The sequence below is a fragment of the Setaria italica genome, chromosome III (genome assembly GCF_000263155.2).
Source record: "Setaria italica strain Yugu1 chromosome III, Setaria_italica_v2.0, whole genome shotgun sequence".
In the NCBI taxonomy this organism is placed as follows: domain Eukaryota; kingdom Viridiplantae; phylum Streptophyta; class Magnoliopsida; order Poales; family Poaceae; genus Setaria; species Setaria italica.
The window spans coordinates 19,123,195-19,150,503 of record NC_028452.1 but is presented as its reverse complement, the minus strand read 5'-3'; the positions used below and the strand labels follow the sequence as shown (position 1 = coordinate 19,150,503).

General features: G+C 48.9%; 5 protein-coding genes across 6 annotated transcripts; 2 read left to right on the top strand and 3 right to left on the bottom strand.

The window, feature by feature from the left end:
* The first annotated feature begins 286 nt into the window (after positions 1-286).
* LOC101769583 (amidophosphoribosyltransferase, chloroplastic) lies at positions 287-2,295 on the top strand. Its single transcript, XM_004961923.3, has one exon. It carries the CDS (start codon positions 351-353, stop codon positions 1,986-1,988), a length of 1,638 nt encoding a protein of 545 aa, XP_004961980.1. The 5' UTR covers positions 287-350; the 3' UTR covers positions 1,989-2,295.
* A 385-nt stretch (positions 2,296-2,680) lies between these two features.
* On the bottom strand, positions 2,681-6,479 carry LOC111256589 (protein NRT1/ PTR FAMILY 5.10-like). 2 transcript variants are annotated; one of them, XM_022824761.1, is made up of 3 exons: positions 6,288-6,479; positions 5,977-6,194; positions 2,681-4,112 (listed from the first exon to the last, which is right to left on the bottom strand). In XM_022824761.1, exons 1-3 carry the CDS (start codon positions 6,382-6,384, stop codon positions 2,799-2,801), a joined length of 1,629 nt encoding a protein of 542 aa, XP_022680496.1. In that variant the 5' UTR covers positions 6,385-6,479; the 3' UTR covers positions 2,681-2,798. The 2 variants fall into 2 exon arrangements, with proteins under 2 accessions (XP_022680496.1, XP_022680497.1); XM_022824762.1 differs by having other exon boundaries at positions 5,977-6,216; positions 6,288-6,399.
* Positions 6,480-7,278: 799 nt separating this feature from the next.
* On the bottom strand, positions 7,279-10,619 carry LOC105914136 (protein NRT1/ PTR FAMILY 5.10). The gene is made up of 4 exons (XM_022824760.1): positions 10,223-10,619; positions 9,898-10,115; positions 8,483-9,027; positions 7,279-8,390 (listed from the first exon to the last, which is right to left on the bottom strand). The coding sequence occupies exons 1-4, from the start codon at positions 10,350-10,352 to the stop codon at positions 7,586-7,588; spliced, it is 1,698 nt and encodes a 565-aa protein (XP_022680495.1). The 5' UTR covers positions 10,353-10,619; the 3' UTR covers positions 7,279-7,585.
* Positions 10,620-16,674: 6,055 nt separating this feature from the next.
* LOC101769174 (gibberellin-regulated protein 3) lies at positions 16,675-17,555 on the top strand. Its single transcript, XM_004961922.2, has 3 exons — positions 16,675-16,821; positions 16,933-16,966; positions 17,118-17,555. The coding sequence occupies exons 1-3, from the start codon at positions 16,762-16,764 to the stop codon at positions 17,297-17,299; spliced, it is 276 nt and encodes a 91-aa protein (XP_004961979.1). The 5' UTR covers positions 16,675-16,761; the 3' UTR covers positions 17,300-17,555.
* A 5,438-nt stretch (positions 17,556-22,993) lies between these two features.
* LOC101768098 (bifunctional aspartate aminotransferase and glutamate/aspartate-prephenate aminotransferase) lies at positions 22,994-26,817 on the bottom strand. Its single transcript, XM_004961919.4, has 10 exons — positions 26,614-26,817; positions 26,288-26,495; positions 25,839-25,932; positions 25,654-25,757; positions 24,785-25,033; positions 24,563-24,676; positions 24,254-24,337; positions 23,667-23,837; positions 23,483-23,596; positions 22,994-23,394 (listed from the first exon to the last, which is right to left on the bottom strand). Exons 1-10 carry the CDS (start codon positions 26,715-26,717, stop codon positions 23,254-23,256), a joined length of 1,383 nt encoding a protein of 460 aa, XP_004961976.1. The 5' UTR covers positions 26,718-26,817; the 3' UTR covers positions 22,994-23,253.
* Positions 26,818-27,309: the final 492 nt, after the last annotated feature.

Here is a 27,309-nt window from a genome sequence, read left to right as displayed (position 1 = left end):
TACGGGAAAGAGAGGCTTTGTGGCCCATAGGATTCCTGGGCCTGTGACCCGTAGCCTTTGTATGGACTGTTACGAGTCAACACGTCTCTTCTCCTGTGGATTCAACGCATCCTGGTCCACGATTCCAGTACCGGCACCTCTTTAAGTCGGCTGAGTGTTAGACCCACATGTCAGTTGGTCTCCGCCGCCATCCAGCGCGATTTGCCGACCGAGCTCAGCACCTCGCTTCCCAATCCAACGGCAGCCAGGCGCCCACCAGCCAAAACCCTTTAAATCCCGCCCCTTGACGCGCACCAGAGAGGGGCATCGCCCGTGTGCCCTCGCCCCGCTCCAATCCCCTCCTCGCTCCAATGGGGATGGTCGCCGCCGCCGCCGCCGCCGCGTCCACGTCTCGCCTCCTCCTCCTCCACCACCGCGCCGCCGCTGGCTCCGACCGTCACCACCAGCACCAGCTCAGGTACGCCGCGATCCAGTACCCTCTCTCGCTGCGCTGCGGCTCCGGCCGGCGTGGGGCGGCGGCCGGGGCGCTCCTGCCCGACCGTGTCACCCCGTTCTCCTACGGCGTGGACGAGGACGCGGATGACCACCCGCGCGAGGAGTGCGGCCTGGTGGGGGTCGTCGGCGACCCGGACGCGTCGTCGCTGTGCTACCTGGGGCTGCAGAAGCTGCAGCACCGCGGGGAGGAGGGGGCTGGCATCGTCGCCGTGGGCGGCGACGGCAAGCTCAAGTCCGTGACGGGGCTGGGCCTCGTGGCCGACGTGTTCGGGGACCCGTCCCGCCTCGCCTCGCTCCCGGGCCCCGCCGCCATCGGGCACGTGCGCTACTCCACGGCCGGCGCCGCTGCGTCGCTGCGGAACGTGCAGCCGTTCCTGGCGGGATACCGGTTCGGGCAGGTCGCCGTCGCGCACAACGGCAACCTCGTCAACTACCAAGCACTCCGGAACAAGCTCGAGGCCCGGGGTTCCATCTTCAACACCTCCTCGGACACAGAGGTCATCCTCCACCTCATCGCGACGTCGCTGTCGCGGCCCCTGCTCGCGCGCGTCTGTGACGCGTGCGAGCGCCTCGCGGGGGCCTACTCGCTCCTGTTCCTCACGGCCGACAAGATGTTCGCCGTGCGCGACCCGCACGGGTTCCGCCCGCTGGTGATGGGCCGCCGCCGGAACGGCGCCGTCGTGTTCGCGTCGGAGACCTGCGCGCTGGACCTCATCGACGCCACCTACGAGCGCGAGGTGCAGCCCGGGGAGGTGGTCGTGGTCGACCGCCGCGACATGTCGGTGGCCTCGGCCTGCCTCGTCCCGCAACGCCCGCGCCGCGCCTGCGTCTTCGAGCACATCTACTTCTCGCTCCCCAACTCGGTCGTCTTCTCCCACGCCGTCCACGAGCGCCGCACCGCATTCGGCCGCGCCCTCGCCGAGGAGTCCCCGGCCCCGGGCGCCGACGTGGTCATCCCGGTGCCCGATTCTGGCTTCTACGCCGCGCTCGGGTTCGCGCGCGCGTCGGGGCTCGAGTTCCAGCAGGGCCTGATCCGGTGGCACTACAGCGGCCGCAGCTTCATCCAGCCCACGCAGGCGATCCGCGACCTCGCCGTGAAGCTCAAGCTCGCCCCCGTGCGCGGCGTCATCGCCGGCAAGAGCGTGGTGGTCGTGGACGACTCGCTGGTGCGCGGCACCACCTCGAGCAAGATCGTGCGGCTGCTGCGCGACGCCGGCGCGCGCGAGGTGCACATGAGGATCGCGAGCCCGCCCGTGGTGGGGTCCTGCCTCTACGGCATCGACACGCCGAGCGAGGGCGAGCTCATCTCCAACCGGATGGACCTGGAGGGCGTGCGCAGGGAGATCGGCAGTGACTCGCTCGCCTTCCTGTCGCTCGGCAAGCTGCACGGCATCTACGGCGAAGAAGCGGGGGACTACTGCGACGCGTGCTTCTCGCGCAAGTACCCCGTGTTGCCCACGCTGGCCGACCCGGCCGCTGAGCTCGAGGAGTGAGGCGGTGAGCAGGTGAGCTCTGCTGCTCCTCTGCTCTGCATCGCCTGTACTTGTAGGTTGTTAGATTCAGTTCTGGTTGGATAATTTTGTGCGCCTCAAGGCTGTAGCTTAATTTGGTGAAGCATTCTAGTATCATGTTGCCGAAGGAATACTCATCTTTCTGTTCCATTAAGCTGAGTACCAATAAGATCAGATGATGAAGTGCTAACATCTTGTCTGTGTAAATTAGCTATGCCAAAACCTGGGTAATTCCAAATTCAGTTCAAAGAAAATGGCAAAAATCACAAGGCCACCAGGGTTGTGCATAGATTACTGCCGGTCAAATTTTTCCATGGCATTGCAAAATTTGGGCTTCAAACCAAATGGATGCCGAGTTTCCCGGGCAGGACCTAATTTTGGCTTGGCACAATGGGGCTGTGAACCAAACACCGGTCTAAAGATTCTCTTCTGCTCAATTTTATTATGTAATCAAGCAGTTAGCAATTTTTCACCTAGAAGAATCAACAGTGAAATCATTATTGCGCCCTATGATCTTACTGGTGCTGTCATTGCAAGTTTGTAACGCATACCTGGGCCATAGTTCACCTTCTTAACCATTTCCGAAGGTTGGGAGTTCTTTCACTATAGCCTGCAGGATTGTGCTGTTTGTGTGCTAAAAACAGCCCATTATGATTTCACCAGAACACTGAAGATTGATGGATTTATTTTACTTTATTTATTTTTGCTGCTGCCATCTAATGTGATGGCATACACGATCTTGACTCCATAGTCCATAGGTGAACTATACATATGCATGCCTCTGCTCATTAGTCAATGGCTATTGCCTGCCTTTCTCCTGTAAACGTAAGACGCTGAAAAGTAAGTGAAAGCGACAAGCTCTAACGCAGTGAGCGCAGCAAGAAGCAGGTAGAAGTAGTCGAGGTGTCCCCGGTTCAGGTCGTCGGCGAACCAGCTCGTGCCGCCGTTCCTCTTCGTCAGGCCGTCGATGACCGTGATGAGGAAGCTGCTGATGAAGCTGCCGACGCCGAGGACGCTCAGGTAGAGCGCGAGCCCGAGGCTCTTGAGCGCGCCAGGGACCTGATCGTAGAAGAACTCCTGCATCCCGACCATGGTGAACACGTCCGCGGCGCCGAGGAGCACGTACTGCGGCACGATCCACCACAGGCTCATGGGGACCGCCGTCCCGCCGGAACCGCCACCGTCCACCAGGCCGGCGTCCCTCGCCGCCCGCAGCCGCCTCATCTCTACCAGCGCGGCGACGGCAAGGGTGACCAGGGACAGGGCGATCCCCGTGCCGATCCGCTGCAGCATGGTGATCCCCGAGGCTACGCCGGAGACCCGGCGCGCCACGGGCACCAGGACGCGGTCGTACAGCACGATGCAGGACACGATGCTGACTCCGAGGAAGCACTGCAGCGCCGCGGGAGGTATCTGGAACGACGACCCCACCCGGCGGTCCAGCGTCCCCGCCTGCTTGGTGAAGAGCGTGGGCGGCTGCGCAAACACCACGCCGTAGAGGAGGCACGTCGCCCAGATCGGGAACAGCCTCGTAAGCCCGCTCACCTCTTCTGCGAGCGCCGCGTTCTCGGTGACGGCGAGCTCGCCGTCACCGTGCTCCAGCTCCGCCGGCAAGGCTTCCTTGGACCTCTTCCTCCAGGCGACGAAGGCCTTGCCGACGAGGGAGAACGTGCCGGCGCCAACGTTGCTGCCGCCTCGCGAGCCGCCGTAGAACCGGTAGGTCCTCGTGCCGAGCAGGAAGATGGCGAGCGCGAGGAGCATGACCATGGACGGCACGCCGAAGCCGAGGGCCCAGCTGACGTTGTCCTGCACGTAGCTCATGATCGCAACGGTCATGGTGCCGCTCACGCAGATCCCGAAGTACCACCAGTTAAAGAAGGAGGCCCGGGACGAGGACTCGTCGGGGTCCGTGGCGTCGAATTGGTCGGCGCCGAAGGCCTGGACGCAGGGCTTGTGGCCGCTCTGAGCGATGGCCACCAGGTAGAGCGAGATGTAGAAGAAGACTGTCTGTAACGAGGATGGCGGGCATGCTCCTCGGCTGTCGGCGGCGACGCCGCATTGTTGAGGTGATGGGAACATGGATGAGAGCGTCAGCATCCCAAGGCCCTGCAGATTCGCCAAATTTTGATGAGGGTGGTCATTTTGATACAGCATTAAAGCTAACATTCGAAATGGATACATGAACAGAACAATGATAAATGGAAATGTATCTTGAAAACTATTTCATAATGTTCTCTTTTACATAATGTTGTAGTTTTATTTGGTTTCAAAAAGATACAACTACTTACGTTCTTGGGATAAGTAAGTTACTTGTAAAATTATTTTAACTTAGCCAACAGTGTTGCCCAGCCCATTAGTTTTTTTATGATAGAATCTGTAAAAATTTGCTCGCCGAGTTTAAAGTGGAAGGGACGTGTCCATCGATAAGAGACGCTGTTAATCCAAATAAAAATCTGCCAGCTTAAATTTACGGAGTGTGTATAGTATGATTGGACTTAAGAGTGAGCATGTGTGCGTGTATATGCGCCTAGGCTACTATGTTTTGAAAAAAAAAATCAATTTACTTGGATTCATAATAAATTACGACCACTGCAGCCTGGACATGGACCCTCAACTCAAACTAGCAGTGTATATTCATTTGTCAGAGAAGCAATGATTCGAATCTCCAAGGTACGCAGGACGGAACATCTGTTACCCAAATAGTATTAGGTGTGTTTGTTTCTTTAGCACCTCCTAAAATTCAATTCCTGCCACATCGAATGTTTAGATACTAATTAGAAGTATTAAATATAGGCTAATTATAAAACCAATTGTACAGATGGAGACTAATTTGCGAAACAAATCTATTAAACCTAATTAGTCCATGATTTGACAATGTGATGCTACAGTAAACATGTGCTAATGATGAATTAATTAGGTTTAATAGATTCGTCTCGTGAATTAGCCTCCATCTGCGTAATTAGTTTTATAATTAGCTAATATTTAGTCCTCCTAATTAGTCTCCAAATATTCGATATGATATAAAATGGATTAAAGATCCAACACCCCTTAGCGTGGTTCGCTTTGGCTTGCCATCTTTGGTTGGTTCCGTTACTACTCGAACGCGACCACCGGCCGGTCCTGCTCTATTTTGCCTCTGAACTGTCTGGCTCTGCTGAAGGACACAAGGCACGCTTTTCTGCAATCCTGCTGATGAAGCCGACACACTGAGAGGGACTGAACGAACCAAAGGCGTCTCCGGAGAAGATACGTGCAAAGTGCAACACAATCCTGTTGAAAATCGGAGCAATTTGCACACACGTAACAATGTCAAGTCCAGATCACTTATACGAAAAAGAAGTTTTTTTTGGTACGTCAGATAGGATGGATGCTTTGAAGGAGGAAGAGGAAGAGCCCCTCCAATTTGCTTCTACGCCTGGTGACAGCACGACGCACAACGGGACAGCTATTGCCGAGCTATGAATACTACGGTTACGACGGAGTGAAGTGTGAGATTGCAGGCTGTATAGTGGTTGCAGCAGCTGCGGCGCCCGGCAATCTCCACCCCAGGCCCCCGACAAAATCGTGCGCCTGTGGACTGTGGGCGCTGCCTGCCTGCGCCAGGAAGCTTTGCTCATGCCACCATTGCCTGTCTGCTTCTCAGAATCTATCCATCATCACTTGCAAATCGCAATGAAAATTATCTCCACTAATTATAATCAGTACTACAATCACTAATTACGCACGCGGCTCCCCATCCATGCGCCTATCGTGCGAAATTTCTTTACTGGATTTTTATATGATCGCGGACAGGTCAGCAACGACATGACAGCGAAAAGTAATACACGAAAACGCAGGGGTTGGAACTGATAAAATATGCCGGCTGTCGAGAGTATGAGAGAGAGAGAACTGCAGCGAGCAGCGAGGTCGTGATTCGTGAGATCGAGGAGGAAGAGGAGGGGGATGCGGTTGTTGGGGGCCTGAGGCTGACCATGGTGTAGAGGACGGAGGAGGCGACGATGGTGCGGTAGCGGCCGAGCCAGGAGTCGGCAACGGCGGCGCCGAGGAGCGGCAGCATGGACGCGGCGCCCGACCACGCGTTGACGGCCGCCGCCGCCGCCGCCGTGGTCTGGCCGAGTGGGCCGGTCAGGTAGCTGATCAGGTTCGACGAGATGCCGTAGTACGCGAACCGCTCCGCCACCTCCACCCCTGCAACCGCGCCGCGCGCGCTCTCACCACTCACCAGTAAGCGAGAATCGAATCTAATCGGGGCGAGAAATCGTGGGTGCGGTGGTGGCTTACAGATTATGAAGAGCGCGGACCTCCAGCCGCCCTTGGACGGCGCGCGGCGGCGGGGGAGGAGCGGGTCCGTGGAGCCAGGGTCCGACTCCGACGCCATGGCTGGCTGGCTGCTGAGGCAGGGGTCTGTGCAGTGCGCGTAAGCGAGAGCCGTGCCAGCGAACTACCGAAGGCGTGGCGCCTTTGAGGAGCTGAGGAGGAAGCGGTGGGGTGGGCACGGGCGGCTGGCAGCTGGGGCCGTGCTGGTGCCACTGCCATGGCTCTTTTTTTTTTTTCCCATCGATGGCGGGGTGTGATGATCGCTAAAGTTTGCATTGTATTAACTGTTCATAAATTCTATGGGCTGGCCACGGTTCGGGTTTTCCAAAAAAAATTAAAAAAAAACATGTCGGTACAGTAGGACCAGCCGAGTCCAGCGAGCTAAGCCCGGCCCAATACTCATTGAGGGCAAGGCTTGGTGCTGAGTTTTGGTGCCCAAAAAATTAGTCTGCCCTAAGCCCGGCTCAAATAGTAAAATTATTCATCTTCAAAAAAATAATAAAATTATTTATTTTTATATTGAAAAACGACGGGTGGCCTCGCCCGAGACTAGGCTCGCCCCGTCTTGGTTACGGATTGCACAGAAAAATGCTTGGGTCTATCACTATACTCCATTTTTGGCTAAAATACATTTTTTTTAAAAAAAATAGCTGGAGGAGCTCATTTTAAAAATACAGGGTTATGCTAGTCAATCATACTTGGTTCTAATTTGATGCACATCTTCTTTCTTTTTACACTGATCGTCCTTGAGGCTCACCACCATGAACACTTTAGGGTGCGTTTGGTTGCATGCACCACATGATACATGCATGGATAATCCTGGATGGGGTGGTTCAACCAATTTGCTTGTACCATATGGTTCACTCTGATTAGTAGAATAATGTATTAAGTGGGATGACCTCATCCTGAATGAATGAGTTGGTCCAATTCGCCCAACCAAACAAAAGGATCATTATTATTTTGAATCATTTCATACATGAATCAAATGATACAACCAACCAAACACGCCCTTAATCGACTCCAACAACCTCAATCGACTCCAATGAACTGCCTATATATTCCACGGACCAATTGAACGGCCAATTTGCCGATTACTATTTGAATCTGGTTTAAGAATGAGAGACTAGCCCACCCGGCTGATACAAATAGGAACCAACGTCGAAGATGGGTTTCCATCACGAATCATGATGGAGGGAAAATGCCATTTACACCCTTCGGTATCATGCCGCCTACTATGTATCACCAATCCACAACTCTAGCTACTAACCAGCAACAGCCGCATGTACGGCTCCTTTGTTCTTGTACTTGTAGACCACGGCGAAGAAGACGTAGGCGAGGAGCTCGAGTGCGCTGAGCGCGGCGAGCAGCCAGTAGAAGTAGTCGACGTGGCCGCGGTTCAGGTTGTTGGAGAACCAGCTCCGGCCCCTCGCCGCCGTCACCTTGTCGATGACCGACACGAGCGCGCTGCTGATGAAGCTGCCGACGCCGAAGATGCTGAGGTAGAGCGCGAGCCCGAGGGAGCGCAGCTTGTCGGGCACCTGGTCGTAGAAGAACTCCTGCAGCCCGACCATGGTGAACACGTCCGCGGCGCCGAACAGCACGTACTGCGGCACCATCCACCACAGGCTCATCGGCACGGGGATCTTGGGCTCGTCGACGACGCCGGCGTCCCGCGCCACGCGGAGCCGGCGCGTCTCGACGAGCGCCGCGATTACCATGGACAGGAGCGAGAGGAACATGCCCGCGCCGATGCGCTGCAGCATGGTGATGCCCGACGGCTTGCCGGAGTACTGGCGCGACACGGGCACGACGACGCGGTCGTAGATCGGGATGAAGACCACGATTGTAATGCTGATGAAGCTCTGCAGCGCGGCCGGCGGCACCTTGAACCGGTCACCGATGCGCCGGTCCAGGGTCGCCGCCTGCTTCGTGAAGAAGGTCGAGGACTGCGAGAACGCCACCGCGTAGATAAGGCACGTCGCCCATATCGGGAATAGGCGGAGGACGGCCTTGGCCTCCTTGACGAAGCCCGCAGTGCTCGCCACAGCCTGCTCCTCCTCGTCGACACTGCAAAAATCGACATGAAAGGGTAATTACGTCATGAACACCTTTCGTGAAAGATTGTGAGACGCCCGCATGCAGACAGTGACAGGGTGTACCGGAATCCCGGCGCCTCTGCTGAAGCTGGATTGTGTTCTTGCGCAGCCTGATGCAGGAGGCCTGCCTTGATCCGCCTGCTCCGCCACTCAGCGAAAGCCTCGGCGGCGCGAGCAAACAGGCTTCCCTTGCCGCTGGTGACGTAGTAGCGGTAGGTCCGCGTGCCGAGCAGGAACACGGCGAGCGCGGCGGCCATGACGGCGCAGGGGATGCCGAAGCCGAGCCCCCACCCGATGTTGTCCTGGACGTAGCTGAGGAACACGAGCGTGACGGCGGTGCCGGCACACATGCCGAAGTACCACCAGTTGAAGAAGGAGCTCCGGGAGACGGACTCCTTGGGGTCGCTCTGGTCGAACTGGTCGGCGCCGAACGCCTGCACGCACGGCTTGTGGCCTCCCTGCGCCAGGGCCACAATGTAGAGGGAGACGTAGAAGAAGGACACCTGGAGGGTCGACGGCGCGCAGGCCTGGCCGCCGGCGGTGGCGCTGGCGCATTGGTGGTGCCCGCCGGAGGAGAGAAGGGTCGAGAGGGCTAGCATGCCGAGACCCTGCATGCATTTTCAAGCTCAATGAGGCAGGAAGTCCCAAATGTACAGATTCTATCGAAGGCGCTATGGGCTGGCATTTGAACCTAGCCCAAAACCTTTGTCTGTTAGGGAAATCAAGGCCCATTAGCACTAGACTCAGACAACGAAACAGTCAAACTGGTATACTATACTGTAGGTGAAGAACCGAAGACCAAAAAATTCTGAAGATCGTATCACGGCCTTGTTTAGTTCCTTTTTCCCAACATGGGCGAAAAAGAAGGTTCACTGTCACGTCAAACTTGCAGTACATGTATGGAGTACTAAATGTAGACGAAATTAAAAACTAATTGCACAGTTTTGTTGTACTTTGCGAGATGAATCTTTTGAGCCTAATTAGTCAATGTTTGAACAATAATTCACAAATACAAACGAAATGCTATAGTTGCACATTTATAGTAAAATGCAAACTTTACCACCCAATTTTCACAAATACAAACGAAATGCTACAATTGCACATTTATAGTAAAATGCAAACTTTACCGGCCCACGATGGTTATGCTCCCTTTGTTTTCAACGATTCCATCAGCAATGATTTTAATACTATCGACAAGCACTAGAGTTGCGAGAGCGTGATGTGACGCGACGACGCCAACAACCTCCAATGAATCCGGCGATATTTTAAGATCAACTTGGCACGACACCGGTCAGATGCAACGTGCTTCTAGCGTAGACGCCCTGTAGGCTGTAGCTTCCCGGATCTCTCGCGATCAAGCCAACCGGGGAATTTTCAAAGGAAGCATAGAGAGGGCTAAAAGCCTAAAACAAGAAGACGAGACAGAGCGAAAGCGACGTGCCGATTTGGCATCTGGGGTGTGGTGTGGGGTTGCTTACGAGGACGTAGAGCAGCGACGCGATGACGATGGTGCGGTAGCGGCCGAGCCACTTGTCCGCGAGGGCCCCACCCAGCAGCGGCAGCAGCTGCGCCACCCCGTTCCACGCGTTGATGGCCGCCGCCGCCGCCGCCGTGCCCTCCCCGAGCGGGCCCGTCAGGTAGCTAATCAGGTTCGCCGACACGCCATAGAACGCGAACCGCTCCGCGATCTCCACCGCTGCACGCCACACATCCATCCATCCATGGGGTCAGCTCGAGCGATTAACTAAACGCTACTAGTGTTCTTCGCCATGGAAAGGTCGAGGAGGAGGATTGGAGACTTGCCTATGATGAAGAGCGCCGACCTCCAGCCGCCGGTGGTGCCGCGCTCGGCGGGGAGGCCGCGGTGGTCAACAGCCGCATCCGGTAGCATGCCGTCGGCGCGGGCGAGCAGGGGTTCCGAACCGGAAGGCATCTTCGCCGGAGGACGGGGGCCGGGCTTTATACGGTCGTCGATCGCCTCGAGGAGTCGTGGTAACGGCCGGAGAAGCTGGATACGAGGTAGCTCGATGATCGATCTAGTAGCCCGCGCAGCCGAGAAACGGCAGGCGCGAGCTGGCGCTCAACCTGGACGACGGGTGGGAACTGGATACCGGATAGCCGCCTCGGCAGCGGCGGCGGGCAAAGCTTTGCGAAACTGGATGCAGGCAAGCAGTAGCTCTGCTGTTTATACGCCGCTCGTATCATTGGTTCTCTGACTTATTTTTATAGCACCCGTCACATCGAATGTTTAAATACTAATTAGGAGTATTAAATGTAGATTATTTATAAAACCTATTATATAAGTAAACTAGGAGTATTAAATGTAGACTATTTATAAAAACTATTATATAAGTGGAGACTAAACGGCGAGACGAATCTATTAAGCCTAATTAATCCATGATTTGACAATGTGTTGCTACAGTAAACGTGTGCACGGACAAATCGACAGGGCCAGCCAGGAATTCAGGATACCATCCCACCTGCGCCCACGCACATCTTTCCGGCCGGAACAGGAGCGGGTTCAGTTCTGTAGTTGTTTTGGTGGGCTTGTGAAGCGTGGTAGCTTATGGGCTGAACTCCTCATTACATGTTTATATTTTTTTTATTTTTGTATTTCTGTGATGCTGTGATATATGAGCATTTTTAACTCGCCCCCTTTTTTTTCAATTTTTTTGGATTATTTCGGTGGTATACTGGGGTTTCCCACCAAGTGGTACATCGGCTCTTGAACTGACTTTAAAAAAATAATACTCTATCTGAATGGCGTGGATGACTCAAAGAAGGATGATTGGATGATTGAAAAGGAAACACGAAAACATCAAGTCACGCACCACGCCACAAACACCAAATGGAGAAGTTTAGGGATTGCTTGGGAGGAGGGGACTAAATTTTAGTCCCTGTCACATCAAATGTTTGATACTAATTAGAAGTATTAAACCTAAATTAATTACAGAACTAATTACACAACCTCTAGGCTAAATCGCAAGACGAATCTATTAAGCCTAATTAATCCATGATTTGACAATGTGGTGCTACAGTAACCATTCGCTAATGATGGATTAATTAGGCTTAATAGATTCGTCTCCCGATTTAGCCTAGGGGTTCTGCAATTAGTTTTGTAATTAGCTTATGTTTAGTTCTCCTAATTAGTATCCGAACATTCGATATGACAGGATTAAAGTTTAACCTCTGCTATATCCCTAGATTGCTTTATTTTGGAATCCAACTGACAAGATTCATAAGGGTTGCCTACTTGCCCTTAGCTAAATGCATTGAACTGAACAAGGATAGTCGCCCTAAATTTGTTGATAAAAACGTGAGGACTGCAACAATGTAAACGCATCCTGGATACATTGTATATGAAACAGTAGACATTATTTGAAGTTTATTAGTTCATATTTTTGGCGCGTTCACACTTGATCCACCCTTGTAAGCAAGCTCCGGTGCGCTTTGCACTTTTTATCTTGAGATGCTTTTTTTTTACCCAGAAAAGAGTGTGAATGGCGAACTTTGCATGCGGTAGGAAAGTCCGAAAACCAAATGCTTACTACATGTTTATCCCGTGTCAGGCATAGATAACACACCCAAGACAAAATGCCACATTGCCACTGGTTTGTCCTTAAGAACATCGATGCATGGTATGAATGTGCAGCAAAGCAAGCAAGGTAGTCTGATTGGACTGTGTGTCTCTAATGTCTTACCGTTTCTCTTCGCTCGTGTTTGTACAAGTCTTTGTTTCTCTTCCCAGCCATTGGTCGGCGGTCGCATAACAAAACAAAATGAGTCTTCATTCGTTTCAACTTTCAACTTTCAACTCACCAAAGCAACCCATCGAGACCTCGTACCCGTCTGGCGCATCCGCGCATGCGATCCCCACGTTTATCATTTCCTCTCTCCAGAAATTCAGCAATGTCCTCTACACTCCACCAAATGTCTACACTCTACCAGCAAATTAAAGGGGAGAAAATTGTCTTGTTGGTGGCTCGAGAATTTCGTAAACATTCGCGGTGCAGAGAATTAGTGCCGTTTGCCACCTAGTAGGCCTAAAATTAGACCCTTTGGGACGCCGTGGTGCTAAGAACGTCATTTTTGTAAGCAATGAACTTTTTTTTGAAACATTGGAACTTTTTTATAAAGGAGATAAGGAAGTTTGAAACATTGAAATATTCTCACCAACTAACGTAAGTTTTAGTCTCTGTACTGTGAGTTTGTGCAGCCACAAATGATTGGATGAAAAATGATCTAAAAAGAAATCGTTGGATGTGCGCCCTAAAACTTCCCCACAAATCCAGAAACCGCTGCTCTTCATGCAGGAGCCACACGAATCCTTGCCTTTTTCTTGCAATAAAAGAACCAAAGATGTGGAAATAAATGTATTCTGGTTTCTGCTTACTAGGATGTAGACGAGCGAGGCGAGCACGATGGTGCGGTAGCGGCCTAGGCACGAGTCCGCGAGCGCCCCGCCCAGCAGCGGCAGCAGCTGCGCCGTGCCGTTCCAGGCGTTGAGGGCGGACGCCGCCGCCGCGACCCCCTCGCCCAGCGGCCCCGTCAGGTAGGTGATCAGGTTCGCCGACACGCCGTAGAAGGCGAACCGCTCCGCGATCTCCACCGCTGCACGCGCATCATATCAGCCCACCGGAACACGTCGAGAAATCAACACTCCGCGCGGTGCACACAACACATGGCGCCTGCGTATGGAGCTGCGGATAGGATTGAAACTTGCCTATGATGAAGGACGCCGACCTCCAGCCGCCGGTGGTGGCGCGGGAGGCGGGCCGGCCGTGGTGGTCCACCGCCTCGACGACGGAACCATCCGCGATCACGCCGGCGCCACCGTCCGCCATTCCTGATCGAGCAGGTTTGTCGTCGTCCGACCCGACGACGACGTCTGAGACCCGGAGCCGGGAGCGAGCGAGCTGATAGCCTGGCCTGGTCGCCGAAGCTGCGGTTGGGGGACGTTATATAGCCGTGGACTCTGGAGGGAATCAGGTACAGCCGGCCGGTGACGTGGCTACTGTCCACTTCTTTGTTTCCAACAAGTTGACTTCATTTGCCGTGTTCGTGATCGCGAGAGAGGTTGGGAGTGATGTGGGATAGCCTCATTCAACGATTCATCCAACCAAACAAAAAGGTCATTATTATTTTAAATTATTTCATATATGAATCAAATGATACAACCAACCGCGCGGTCAACAAAGCCCATCCATCCATCCGTCGACTTGCTTTGGTGTGCATCCACGACGCAGCCACGCATCAGTAGCCACGTCGGCGGCCGGTGGCGGCGGCGCGACAAGCAAAAATGGCAATCGGTCACTGCCGATTCGGGAACGTGTTCGCAGGATGCCGCCTGCGCGCGCCACGTGGGACACCAAGTGGCCATCCGTGGCGGGCGAGGGATGTCGCCCTGTCAGGCTCGCGATTGATTGTCTGTAAGAAAAGAGGGCAGAAATCACACTGCAAGACTGCATATGATGCTCCACCTGCCGCCGTTCGTCTCTCCCCCGTCGCCAACCTGGCCAGACCGGCGAGCCACCGCCCGGAATCGATCTCTTTCCACCAGCCGCAACGGAGACGTCACAATCTTTGAAGCAGATAATTCAAAAGCTGCCCGAGCTGAAAACTATTGAACAGTAGAAACAGTCCTGATTCCAAAAATCCAAACTATCAAACATGCAATGAAATTTGAAGCCATGAATTGGTAAACTTTTGACCGGATATTATAGGTTTGAGATTTGGCGTCGGTGCGCAAATCTTTCATTTGATTGATGCTGATCACACCGAAGCCTATATATAATATAATAAAGATGGCTATGACGACCGACTAATAAAGATGGCTGATATAATATTTAGGCCCGGTTAAGTGTTTGGGCCGTAATGAGCCCAATCTGCAAACCCATTTAGCCCTAACCCTGCAGAATTGTCTAGGCCCAGCCCACGCATGAAAGAGGAAAAATACAATAATAAATCGCATAAAAATTAAACAAAATTATCCTTTGAGAATGATAAAGATAGGGTAGGCATATCAAACGTCGATGAGCACATCACCACTAGCCGCATTACTGAAAGTCTGAAACACACAAGACACCAGACCTGATCTCTGGTGGGTAGGGTAGGGTTACAACTTACAACAAGTCAACCACCTCCATGAACAACCTAAGCTATTGCATGGTTCTTGACAAAAACACAACTTGAACCTACAAATCGGGTATTATGTTGCTATCTTTATTCAGAGTGACCCATTTTTCTCCTATGACAACCTCCACGAGGGCGTAAAAATACTAAGTGCTACAAGCTTACACATATTGACATGAAGCTTCACCGAATTTGTTGCATCGTGTAATAGAGAAAGTGTGTGGACAAATTTATTCATATGTGGACTCATCGATTTGATCTAAAAATACGACCATACTTCCTTTTATTTTGCGAGGATCATAAATGATTTACTCCGTATATTTAGTATAATCTCATTTCTACCGTGCTTCAATTTCTTTTGATTAAAAGTGTTCGCACAATTATTTAGTTGCGTGCTAAGTTCACAGATAACATTATATATTGAACTTTGAACGCCGCAAAGAAATTAGTAGGTCCATTGCACTTAAAATTTGCCATTTTGCAAAATGGTAGACAAAAGAAAACTAGGAAATAGCTTTTTGTAGTCGTGGTTTGATGACTGATTAGGTGAGAACCCCTTTTAGTGTCGTCCACTTGGTGGTCAAAGCATGAGGGACCATGCCATATCTACCTCAATTTGGGTAACGACAACGCATTGAATATAACTTTGATTTTATCCTAAGTTATATTCTCCAACTTTGACTATATCTTTTTAAATATATTAACATCTATAATACTAAATGAATGCGCTGTCAAACATATTTTTTACGGTGAATTTAGTAAAACTAGCTGAATGTTTTAGATGGTGGTGCTTTTTCTCTGTGTTATGTGATAGATAAAGTGTGTGCGGGCAAATTTATCAATGTCTGTGCTCATTATTTGTTCTAAAAAACAATTACCGTTTCTCTTTTATTTTTCTAGGAAGATTATTAAATAATTAGTTGTGTGTTAATTTCCGAAAAATAAATTATCAAAGTTAAACACCGCGTGGAATTAGTAGGTCGATCCATGGCACTCCAAAATTCCCAATTTGCAAAATGGTAGCCTGTAGTTAAAAGAAACGGAGTGTGGGAAGCAATGGCACTTGTACTCGTGGTTTGACGAGCGATCAGCTGAAGCGTTGCCTGTTGGTGTCGTCCGGTTGGCGGTTTCCTTATGCAGGCAGGACAAGCACGACCGACCACGCCATCGTCTGGCCTCGATCTGGTTAACGACGACACACTCGAACTGGACGTAGTACTATTTGTCGAGTCATCGTTGGTGGTTACTACCGAATCAAGCATCCACAGATCCACTATCGTCTGCCGAGCTAGCGTGGCGTCAATAATTAAGCTTGCTCCTAATGGCAGGTTTACCGAGTGCAGACGCCTCATCAGGCAGGCGCCAGGCGGGGTTGCATTGCGAGAAGCCGAGAAGCTTTGTGTCATTGTGTGTATCGTCGTTGGTGGAGACTACTGTTTGCCTAAACGGCCGTTTAGTCCATTTAAACAGCGTTTAAACGTTAAATAGAGACCTCCCGTGTCGTTTGAGTTCTAAACGGTGAATTAAACGGTTGGACCGTTTAAACCCGTTTAAACCGTTAAAAACCGTCTAAGCAGAATCGAGTTAAACGTGATTAGATGAGCTAAATATAATTTAGTCAATAGAAGGATTACAACTACCACAATCAACACTAAACTAATTAGTATCGTAAGTATATGAAGTGTTGTGGGATTTAGATTTATTCCAAAAAAATTATTTGGTAGAATACTTACATTTTACATTTGTAAATACGTAGACTTTCTAGCATATTTAACTTTTATATACATAATATATGTATATTTTTGTGTTATTATACAAAACTGTTTACGTCATTTAATCCCGTTTAAACACCGTTAAACGGCCTAAATGCTAAACAAGGGTGACCGACCGTTTACCGTTTAGCGTTTAGGATAACGTTGGTGAAGACTTGAGAGAGAGATCGAGCAGCACGGAACCATGCCAACGGCGCGCGCACGCCGGGCTCGTGTCGTGTCGTGTGGCAGGTGTGCCGGCTGCCCACCGTGCTCTTCCAGTGTGCGTCGACCGGAATCCTCTCCATCCCACCCCACGGCCGCGGCCGCCCGGCCTACAAATTGGCCCCCGCGCACCGGCCAGAGGCTCTCCTCATCTCCCTCACTGCACACGAGTCACTAGCACCATCTGCGTGCGTCTCTCGAGCAAGCAAGCAAAGCTTCCCCGCGCGCGCCGCCATGGGCAAGGCCAGGATGCTCTTCGCACTCTCGCTAGTCGTCGTCCTGCTCCTCGTCGAGGTGAGAGCAGACACGATGTGATCAACCAAAGCGCTTCAATTCGTTCTCTGATCGATCATGCGTGCGTCGGTGCTGATGAAACTTTGTGTCTGTTTTCTTTGCGTTCTGCAGACCACCGCTCCCCATGGACAGGCTCACGCCATCGGTAAGCTCACCATGCACACATATCACTCATCACCAACCATGGAATAATTGTTCTTCGTTCTCTGTTTCTTAATCCTCGTGTGTCGCCAGTATCTTTGTATGACCCCCGGTCGTTGGAATTGCATTTGAGTTGGTTGCGTGCACGTTCGCAGACTGCGGCGCGAGCTGCTCGTACCGGTGCAGCAAGTCGGGGCGGCCCAAGATGTGCCTGAGGGCGTGCAACACCTGCTGCCAGCGCTGCGGCTGCGTCCCCCCGGGCACCGCCGGCAACGAGAACGTCTGCCCCTGCTACGCCAACATGACCACCAAGAACGGCAAGCACAAGTGCCCCTGATCCACCGTGTCATCCCCCGCATCATCGGCTTGCCAAGAGCCCAAGACATGATGCGGCCATGAGACATGCAGGATACTATACTACTTGTTCCTACCTAGCTATACTACGTACTACCGAATTACTGCCTACTAGCTAGCTAGCCATCCGTGATCCATCAGTCAGTTCATCGTGTATGCGTGCTTCCGTGTGGTTTGGTTCGTTTGTCGTCGTCGTGTGTTCCCATCATACGTGAATAAATCAAATCAAATACAAATACAGGGGGAGATGCTGTGTGTTCGCTGGCTTAACGCTACTGCAGGCAGGAATCTCAGCGAAGTTGCCAGTTGCCATTGCGTTCTTGTGTGCGCACGCATGCATGGTGCACTGGTGCGCGCGGCGTTCTTGCTCCGGCGGCGAATAATCTCCGTCCGTGGCACGCCGCCCTACGAGCGAGAAAGCTTGTTGGTACGCTACGCACACGGGCGCCTTGTACTCTTGCTCGCATGCGAGATGTGATGTGACCAGAGATTGGCAGCGCACCGCCGATCGATCAGCCGTCTCAGCCTCACGCTACAGCCATGCATGCGTGCCTACACGAGCGGACGCGTCCTGTGTGCGGCGGGCAGGCAGTCTGCGTCCGCAGCGGTGGCTTGAGACCTTGGGAGACGTGCGTGCGGCCTTACCTTGGCAAAGCGCCAGGTGTGCGTGCACCAGTTCCTACGAGTGAAGTACACAGATAAAAGAGTCCCACGAGCGCTTGGATTGCAGGTAACAGCTGGAACTACGGCTGCTCCTGCTGATTATATGGCGATGTGGAAGCAAGCAATCATGGTGAACATTGCTTCAAGCCCCGGGGCCTGGGCTCCGCTAGCTCCAGAGGAAAATGTAGGCAAGATCGATGGCGGCCATACAGTCATACAGAGTAGTGACAGAGTGTGTGACGAGGCTTAGATAAACCACCTTTGATTGATTAATCTTCAATGCCAAGAAGCCCAACTGCTTCATCATGATCCCGTGTAACTGGTGGTGTGCAAAACAGCAAAAAGGCGACGAAGCCTCACACGACTTTCCTGCTTCTGTTGTTTAGCCTCTTGTAGCTAGATTGCGAAGCAAAGTTACCCGATCGAGCGAGCTTATCTGCAGAAGGGTGTCACGACGTTGTCGACAGCTCGAAAGCAGTTCGTTGTGCGCCCATCATCCATCCAATCGATGTCTCGTACGCTGTCCTGTTGTCCTCCACGGCTCCACGCCGGCCGCCACACTCTCAATGTGGAAACGGGCCGAACAAGCAGGGTGTGCTCTCTTCCTTCAGCCAGCCCCGGACAAAATGGGCTTAGTGGGCCGGTTTCTCCGTCAAGCCTGACCGGAAAAGAATTTTTATTTTTTTATTTTTTATTTTAGTATTTTGCTAAAATACATGCCCTATAAAAATTAGGAATCTATATTTATACCGCCATTTCTTGCACTGTAGCAACCTACCGCCGTCCCTAAGCAGCACAATTTCAAAAAAATATAACTAATTCATATGAACTTGGATGGAGATAAACTTTATATAAAAATTGTAGCTCTAGACGAGATTTACAACTTTGTAGTTTAAATTTTTTTCCATTTGGATCCATCTTGGTGCTCAAATAATGATAAAAGTTTCATATCTAAAATTTAATTTTAGATCTGATGATTATTTGAGCACAAAGATGGCACCAAATGAAAACAATTTGAACTATAAAGTTTTAAATCTTATCGAGAGCTATAATTTTTATGTAAAACTTATCTCTATCTGAGTTCATATGAATTAGTTATAATTTTTTGAATGTGTTTTGCCCAGTTTCGTACTAAAATTTGAATTTTAGATTTAAAACTTGTATCGATTATTTGAGCACCAAGGTGACACCAAATGAAAAAGTTTGAACTACAAAATTGTAGATCTCGATGAGATCTACAATTTTCATATAAAGTTTATCTCCATCCAAGTTCACATGAATTATTTATGATTTTTTTGAATACTACCTAACCGACGGTAAGTTTGCTACAGTGTACCTTCTGTCGTTTCATTTGGCTATAGCCGTTTCAACGGGTATAGATTTGTAATTTTTTAAGATATATATTTTTTTTTAAATCCTAAAATAAAAAAAATGATAAAATTCGACCGGAAAATATGATCTCTCTCCTCTTTCACAAAACACCATAGCTGGGCCATTGCGGCACCACGAGGTAGCTGGACATCCACCGCTTGTCTCTTGCACTGCTGCTACAAACCACTTACCAACGTCAAACCATATTCACCCCTAAATAGGGGCATGTAGAATCAGCTAATTTTTAGCATACAACTACATACCAATTTGTATGAATATATACTAATTATAAATTTTGGATAAATTTTTATATTAATTAAACAAAGAGTGACATGAAGACGAGACTTAGGTAGATATGCGATAGGAAGGACGGCTAAGGAATAAAAAGCATGAGACAAGGAAAGCTGCTTAAGAACAGTCTCACTAGAACTAATCATTTGCATAGCTTTACGATTAAACTACATAGAGTAAAATTTACAAGGGGTCGCTAAATTTGTTCTGAAGTGTCATATGAATTCCCCAACTCCCATAATATATTTAGCCGCCCCTTCTCACCGCCCGCTTTCAAGAATGAAGAATATCAATATAGGAGGCGAATGATAACTAGGGGTTGAAATCCAGCCAACACCATAAGCGTAGGCTCGAGTCTCGTGGTCAACAAGTCGCAGCTTGTTTGCGGCGTTGTCTGAAGTTTTTATCAGGGGAGGATGGTGGCTTTATCAAGAGTAGAAGGAGAAGATAGCACGGGGAAGTTGCAGCGGCGGCAGGAGGTGAGATATAGTGTGGGAATCTGGATGAGTTCTCATTTTTCACGCTGTTTAGACTAGTGATGACGCTTACGATGAGTTTGAAAATTTGAAAATGTATTTTGAAAAATTTAAGAATCCCAATGACACTTCAGCATAAGTTCAAGGATCTAAAAGTACATCATGATAGTTTAGGACGTGGAGCATTCTAGGACGAGATGCCTTGAAGCATACACGTCAATTACATATTTTTTGAAAATAGTATAATAAATTACATAATAATAAACAGTTTTATGTATGCTATTATTTGACCGATAAAAAAGATAGCCCTCCGCTGCCAGTCTGCCACTGCCATCCGGGGCGGCTCGAGCGCTTCAAGTCGTCAACGTTGCGTTCAACCATCCTTTTTTCTCTTTCTCCGCTCCACTCCGTCGTCCCTCTCCCTCGGGCCTTTCTTTCCTGGCGGCGACCACACGGCGAGCGGCACCGCCCTTGGCCAGGTCTTCGTCGGGCGCTTCTTCGGCGACGAGCGAGGTATGCCTGCCTGTCCCTTCGGACCTTCTCTTCCCTCCCCTCACCTTCCTGCTGTGCGAAATCGAACACTCCAAACCCTAATGTGTGGCTATTTGAATTCGGATCTGACCATGTATTTTACCTGCTACCTTCGATTTTTTTGCAAAAAATTATCGGGTGTGGATGTGCACGTCTATGTCCTATGTTGGGTCCGCCCCTGGTGGCAAGGGATCTTCTCCTTTACTCAAAATTCCAGTGCTAACACTTCGCTGCCTACCCTTTTATTTTCCCTGATAAAGTCGTATATTGAAGTTATCCATTTGCCATACTTGTTTACTTCATCGGGCATGGTAAAATTGTATGTGAATATCTACAAGATACTTCCCTTGTCAGTGTCAACATGCACGGACTAGATCTGTCATTCCCTTTAAATTGGGCTCACATGTTATTCTGTGCTACATGCTTCATGGTTGTATAATTTTGAACACTGAAGAATAATGTCTATAAGAAGATTTACTCATTACCAAAATATACTAGGCATGCTTCTAGGCATGGTGTTTCCTTTATATACTAGACATGCTTCTAAACATATACTAGACAATTTGCATACTATTTTCTTGCTATGCTTTTGAGTTGTACAGATTGGAGCCCTGAACATAAATATTAGTGATCGTCAATCAAATTTTGCATCCTGTGTAGCTATGATGATCGTGTGATCGTGTCACGCACCATTTCCCCCACAATTCAGCAGATGCATTGATGCTACCATGCAGCAGAGATCTATCATGCAGCCTGGAGCCTGGTAGTAGTTATTATTGACTTATCATTTTCTTTTAGGCAAAAAAAAAACTTGAAGCTCATGGCATATGTTTTGTTGCCACCAGTTGTTACTGAATCAGCTGTGCTGGTAGAAGTGTTTTGCTCTATGTTGCAAGGTTATGAATATTTGATATTCTGTCAGAAAGTTCTATTGGGATCAATCATTTCTTGCTACTTTGGTGCTACATCAACACCACTGTTCGATATGCATTGGGTGCATGAAATTTCCTATATGTTCTGATAAATATTTTCTAACATTGCCTAATCCATTGCTGTAGTAACTGGTGGTTTCAGACAGACAGCAATCATGAGTCTTGCTTGCCTTGTATGCCATGGCATGAACAGCCCCTCGCACTCTCTTAGAAGCTACTCAGTGTCAAGTTCAGAGGAGGAGAGCCGCTGTGGTGCTGCTGTGGCCTGCTTAGCTCGAAGAGTAACTCCAGCTGGAACTTCGACTAGTGTCGGGACATCAAAGGTGACCCCATTTCCACCCATGGTGACTGGCCAAGGCACAGAGGGCACTCCTCGCCTTCAACGCAGCCGTGCTGTGTCCAGGGACCTCGTTAGGGATTGGAACTTTGACGAAGTGATTCTCGCAAACTAGAGTAGCCTTCAACAGTTCTCAGCTGGACTTTGTGTGCTACTTATCAGGGAGGAGATTCCTTCATTTGATGTACATTTTTTCCTAGTAGACGTCTTGAAGTCCGTGTTATCATATATTGATACTAAAATGACTTGCTGAGAAAATGCCCAGAGAGGTGGTACCTTTCAGGAGCTATATTGGATTTGCAGTTCTATATGGTCGCCTACCTGTGTAGCTAGGATAAATGTTTAGGATGCCTTTTCAGCTTTTCCTATTTTCCAACATGGATAAGTTGTCCTGTACCTTTATGTATATTATGAACAAATCAACTTCCCATCTTTGTCAAGTATTGAAAACTAAAGTGATGTTTTGGTGTATTGCAATTGATGTTTCTAGGCCAACTCTTTCAGGCATAACGTAACGTTGAGCCCTTATCTCTTGGCATAACGATTAATGAAGGCAGAAACAAAGCTTTTAGGCTGGATTTCCTGAATGGTTGAAATGAAGATGTTCTGGGGATCTAAGAAACCGTTCTTATCATATAAATACAAAAGGGCTGTTTGGTTTGAGAAATGAGGTGGCCCATCATTATCTTACTCAAAAGTATTTTGTTTGTTTGAGAAATGATTGATCACCACTTTATTCCTTGTGTGCACACGATTGCTATAAGACATTGGAATCGGAATCATCCATTCAACATTCAAGAAATAAACTTATAGACCGTTTCATGTAGAATCAGGTTACCGTCCCATACAAACAACCAAACATCTTTGTACAATCACATCAGGATCATCCTATCTGGTTCATCTTTGATCAAGCAACCAAACACGTCATCATCCGGTTCTTCCATGTGTTCTCTACATGAGATATGGATTGTATACATTGACGCACATGCACATTATAAAACCTTTATGACTTCATGTAAGTTTGAGAATTATGTCAACAGGTAAAATCACCACAAAAAGTTATGAAACATTCACGATTTCATGTTGTCAAAACTCAGTGAAGACATATTTTCCATTGCAGGCAAAAAGAACACTGCAGAGTTCATTTTCACCGCGATGAGTATAAATTCCAAGTCTTCATATACAAACAACAAGATAAAGTCAAATGATAGCACAAACAATTTTTCTGAAAAGAAAAGAAAATGAAACTCTATTTTACGTCAATAGATGTATTTAATATGATAGAGCATTGCAGAAGTCTTTTGGTACACAGAGGACTAGCAAAACGTTGGTTTCATTAAACGGCAACAGGGGGCCTAAGCAGAGCCATGGCTTCTTTTATCTTCTCCATTGCAGTTTGCAGTGTTGACATAGCTGCAGCGTACGAAATGCGAACACCCTTGTCATCTCCAAATGCATCCCCAGGGACAAGTGCAACCTATAATGCAATCCATAATAAGCACTGTAAATGTTCTTGTATGATTATATCTAATATTGATGTTCTCAAAATCTGAGTAATTTCTTACCTGTGCCTTCTCTAACAGGAACATGCAGAGGGCCTCAGAGTCCCTGATGGTGCCAAAACCTTCCACCTCAGAACCATAGTAGGAGCTGAAGTCGATAAATAAATAGAAGGCTCCCTGTAAACTTGAAAACTTAGATACTTTCCTGGTATATGTTATATATTCCCAGTAAGTACTGTAAACATACCTTAGGTTCTGATATCTTGACTCCTGGCAGCTCCCTAAAGCTGCTTACAAGGTAATCACGACGCTCCTGGAATGCTTTGACCATGGTTGATACTGCTTCACCACCGGCATAACCCAGGTTCAAAGCTGCAAGCCCTGCCTTCTGTGATATACTACTGGCCCCCGAGGTGTACTGAAGTAAACAAGGCACTAGCAGGGCTCAGGGTGATAACCAATTCAAAATTTGATTCAGTTTCTACAAGATCCTAAGATTATATGTTATAATGAGTAGTGGAAACGGTGGGTAAAAGCTACTGGCTGCTGCTGTTTAAGTAGTTTGGCAATATGATGTTATTATTGGTGAACTTAAATCAGGATGTAAAAACAAAAGGAAGGTTCTTTGGTGAGATGATCCTTCATTTACAAGATTACCATTTTCACAAAGGAAAAGACAACAAAAAATGATTATAGATATGTGAGGAGAAAGAGAGTATGATTAAGATCAGTTAACATTGGCCTGGACATAATGCTTGTGCAGGCAAGTTCTCGAAAAAAAATATTGGCCTGGACATCATTTTTAAGTGAAGGAAGAGAGATATAATTGCCCACCTGGCTTTGGATCTTTCCACAGGCCGAGACAAAATGTTTAGGGGCAGCTAAGTATCCAAGTCTCCAACCGGTCATAGCAAAAGCCTATAAAAACGTGTCGTCATTAGATATCCAAAATATTAGCCGGACAATGGTCTTGAATATAGCAGAATGTAATGAACAAAGAGATCTTCTTCACTTATCACGTTCTGTTTGCTACTAAATTATTTTCTGAAAATTTCAGGCCCCGTGTACTACTACAGAAGGACACTTACAGCCCTGTTGGTTGATCCAGAAGAAAAGAAAGAAAAATAATAGCGAGGTAGTTACCTTAGAAAACCCATTTACAGTTAATGTTCTTTCCCACATTCCAGGCAAAGAAGCAAAGCTTGTATGTTTAGCAGGTTGATAGATAATATGCTCATAGATCTCATCAGATAAAACCTGGAAGGAAACATTAATAATGTGGTATATCAATATTCAAGAGGAAGTCTTGATGCAAAATGTCTCGACTCCAAAATAACCTGAATGCAATAAGATCCGAGTGCTAACCAGGAGCCTAGGATGCTTTCTGACTATAGCAGCAATCTCCTCAAGCAACTCCTTAGGATACACAGACCCTGTTGGATTAGATGGAGAGCAGAGAATCAAGATCCTTGAATTTTCATTGATCACCGAGGCAAGTGACTCTGGCCTTAGCAGGTAATTGTCTGATATGCTTGTAGGGAGAATAACTGGCGTTGCACCAGCCAGTCTAGCCATCTCAGGATAGCTGACCCAATATGGGGCAGGTATCAAAACCTACAACAAGATAGCATCTCAATATTTTTCAGAGAACACAATGCAGAGCGTTCCAGTTCTAAGATAAATAAGCACACATAATTACAACAGCGCTTGCTTCATCTGGATTAAGCCTTACATACCTGAAGTTAAACTAAAAAGAATAAAGCAATCACCTAGGCACGTAAAGGATCAGATGCTGCTACTTTCATCAACATTTCAAATATTAATGTTATTATTCTGTAAGAGCATTCCTCCAAAAAATGTATATAGATAGATACTAACAATATGTGCACACAATGATTACATAGTTTGTTTGGTCCAGCCTAAGCTATACATATTTGCAGTGTAAAACTTGGAATCAGCATAATTCTCAAATGATAGGACCGACTTCTTTTGCACTAGAGAAAACCAGATACACTGCAAAGACCCTTAGAATTTTGAATATTCAGAAGTTGAAGCAATTAGGAAGTTGTAGACTTTGCAGTATAACTAAGAGTAAAGATGTGTCCAAACAAAATGATTAAATATCTGCAACAGACAAGCACATGCTGCTCTTATCATGGATGTGTAAACGATTAACATGATAGTATTTAAGAAAATTCATCCTAAAGAACTAGGTAGAGAGATGAGAGCTTTACTTCATCACCAGGTGAGCAGACGGCAAGCACAGCTTGTGTAATGCACTGCTTGGCTCCATTGCTCACTAGCACCTGATCGGGGGTGTAGGACAAACCATTCTCCTCTGTACATCAAAAGTGAACATGAATCGTTAAATTCCCGTCAATCTAGCACATGCAGGAACATGGAATCTGTCCACACTTACCCTGAAGCTTTTTGCAGATAGCATTCCTCAGCTCCAGAGTCCCGGCATTGGGCGTGTATCTTGTAGCGCCATCCCTGATAGCATTCATCCCAGCCTGGACCCAAGCAACTACGTTAAAAATTTTACCTCAACTTCCAACAGTTATAAACAATGTCAACAAAACACATTACTCTGAGCTCTGTCCTGAGATTCAGAGTTGCTATGATCCAAAGGAAAATACTGTTACATCAATCAACGAGACAATCCTTCGTGAAGGTATCCACAATTAAGCTGGCTAGAACTTTCACCTAATGCCCCGAGGATATACATTCCACCAAGATCCAAACTAATCCGCGATCTAGACCAAAGCACTACCAAACCAAACCAAATCTGTCCCTGGTTTTCCTCTCCCCCCGGCCCCTTCCCTTCGCCTACGGAACCAATTGAGAACGCCGGGTCTGAATTCTCACCTCGGCGATCACGGCCGGCGTGTCGAAGTCGGGCTCCCCGGCGGCGAGCCCGATGACGGGCACGCCGGCCTGGCGCAGCGCGGTGGCCTGGTCGGTGATGGCCATGGTCTTGGACGGGCGGAGCGCACTCACCCGCGGGCTGATGGTCGTGTCCACCGCCTCCGCCCTCACCGCCATCCTGGCCCTGCACTTCTGCGGCTCCCTCGCCCTGCGAATCAAAGAGACGAGCAAGCCTTCACCAACGGGCACACACCGACGACGACGAGGCGGGAGAGGAAGGCTGGCAGAGGCAGCGAAAGGGGACTGCTGCTGGTCAGGCAGATCACCAGGGGAATGAGACGGAGACGGAGCCGGTGCCGGGGGAGGCTTTGGTGGGGAGGGTGAAGGACGGGGTGGGGGTGGAGGTGGGGGCGGAGAGGGAGGCGGCCATCGGAGCAGCGGCTTTTTGCTCTGTTGGCTGGTGGCGCGTTCCTGCGAGGTGGCTGGGCCGCTGGGTTGGTTATACTGCTCCGCTTGGGAAGGGGAAGGTGGGTGGGGGTGGTAGGTGGGTCGCCTCGCCGCCGGAGACCCGTGTGTTTCGCTGCGCTTGGGCTGGGTTGGTGCCAAAGTTTCCCAAAGAAACGAACTGGGATGGTTTCGTTGGCTCGTTTCCGCTTTCTAATTGTACATGAGGCTCACCATCTACTCTCAAGTTTTTTTTTTTTTGATACTATCTACTCTCAACTAGCGAAGTCTAAACAACCCGCACCAAATCATTTGGCTTTCAATAGGCTGATCGAAAAGATATATTTCTACATCATGTTTCCTATAGAATTTCTGCATCTTCCTTGGCGTAAAAAACTGGCAATTCTCTGATCCGCGAATGAAATGACAACTTCAGAGGATCCAAATCCAAGTCCCTATGCATCATGCTTCGCCATCACAATCAGAGGTGCCCAGGCATCAGGTCGGAATTTCTCGGCAGAGAATGCACAATGTTCAAAGAAACAGAAATCTGATGCACCGGTACCACCTGACTAGTC

Bases quoted from the DNA above. Each gene is read 5' to 3' on its own strand.
- LOC101769583 (XM_004961923.3), top strand. From the start codon at position 351: ATGGGGATGGTCGCCGCCGCCGCCGCCGCCGCGTCCACGTCTCGCCTC.
- LOC111256589 (XM_022824761.1), bottom strand. From the start codon at position 6,384: ATGGCGTCGGAGTCGGACCCTGGCTCCACGGACCCGCTCCTCCCCCGC. The intron at 6,195-6,287 runs GTAAGCCACCAC...GCGCGGTTGCAG, and splicing joins GTCCGCGCTCTTCATAATCT to GGGTGGAGGTGGCGGAGCGG. The intron at 4,113-5,976 runs GTCAGCCTCAGG...GCGAATCTGCAG, and splicing joins CCTCCGTCCTCTACACCATG to GGCCTTGGGATGCTGACGCT.
- LOC105914136 (XM_022824760.1), bottom strand. From the start codon at position 10,352: ATGCCTTCCGGTTCGGAACCCCTGCTCGCCCGCGCCGACGGCATGCTA. The intron at 9,028-9,897 runs GTAAGCAACCCC...AAATGCATGCAG, and splicing joins CGTCGCTGCTCTACGTCCTC to GGTCTCGGCATGCTAGCCCT. The intron at 8,391-8,482 runs GTACACCCTGTC...CGATTTTTGCAG, and splicing joins GCAGAGGCGCCGGGATTCCG to TGTCGACGAGGAGGAGCAGG.
- LOC101769174 (XM_004961922.2), top strand. From the start codon at position 16,762: ATGGGCAAGGCCAGGATGCTCTTCGCACTCTCGCTAGTCGTCGTCCTG. The intron at 16,822-16,932 runs GTGAGAGCAGAC...TGCGTTCTGCAG, and splicing joins TCGTCCTGCTCCTCGTCGAG to ACCACCGCTCCCCATGGACA. The intron at 16,967-17,117 runs GTAAGCTCACCA...GCACGTTCGCAG, and splicing joins TGGACAGGCTCACGCCATCG to ACTGCGGCGCGAGCTGCTCG.
- LOC101768098 (XM_004961919.4), bottom strand. From the start codon at position 26,717: ATGGCCGCCTCCCTCTCCGCCCCCACCTCCACCCCCACCCCGTCCTTC. The intron at 25,758-25,838 runs GTAAGTGTGGAC...TTTGATGTACAG, and splicing joins TATCTGCAAAAAGCTTCAGG to AGGAGAATGGTTTGTCCTAC. The intron at 24,338-24,562 runs GTAACTACCTCG...ACGTTTTTATAG, and splicing joins CTGTAAATGGGTTTTCTAAG to GCTTTTGCTATGACCGGTTG.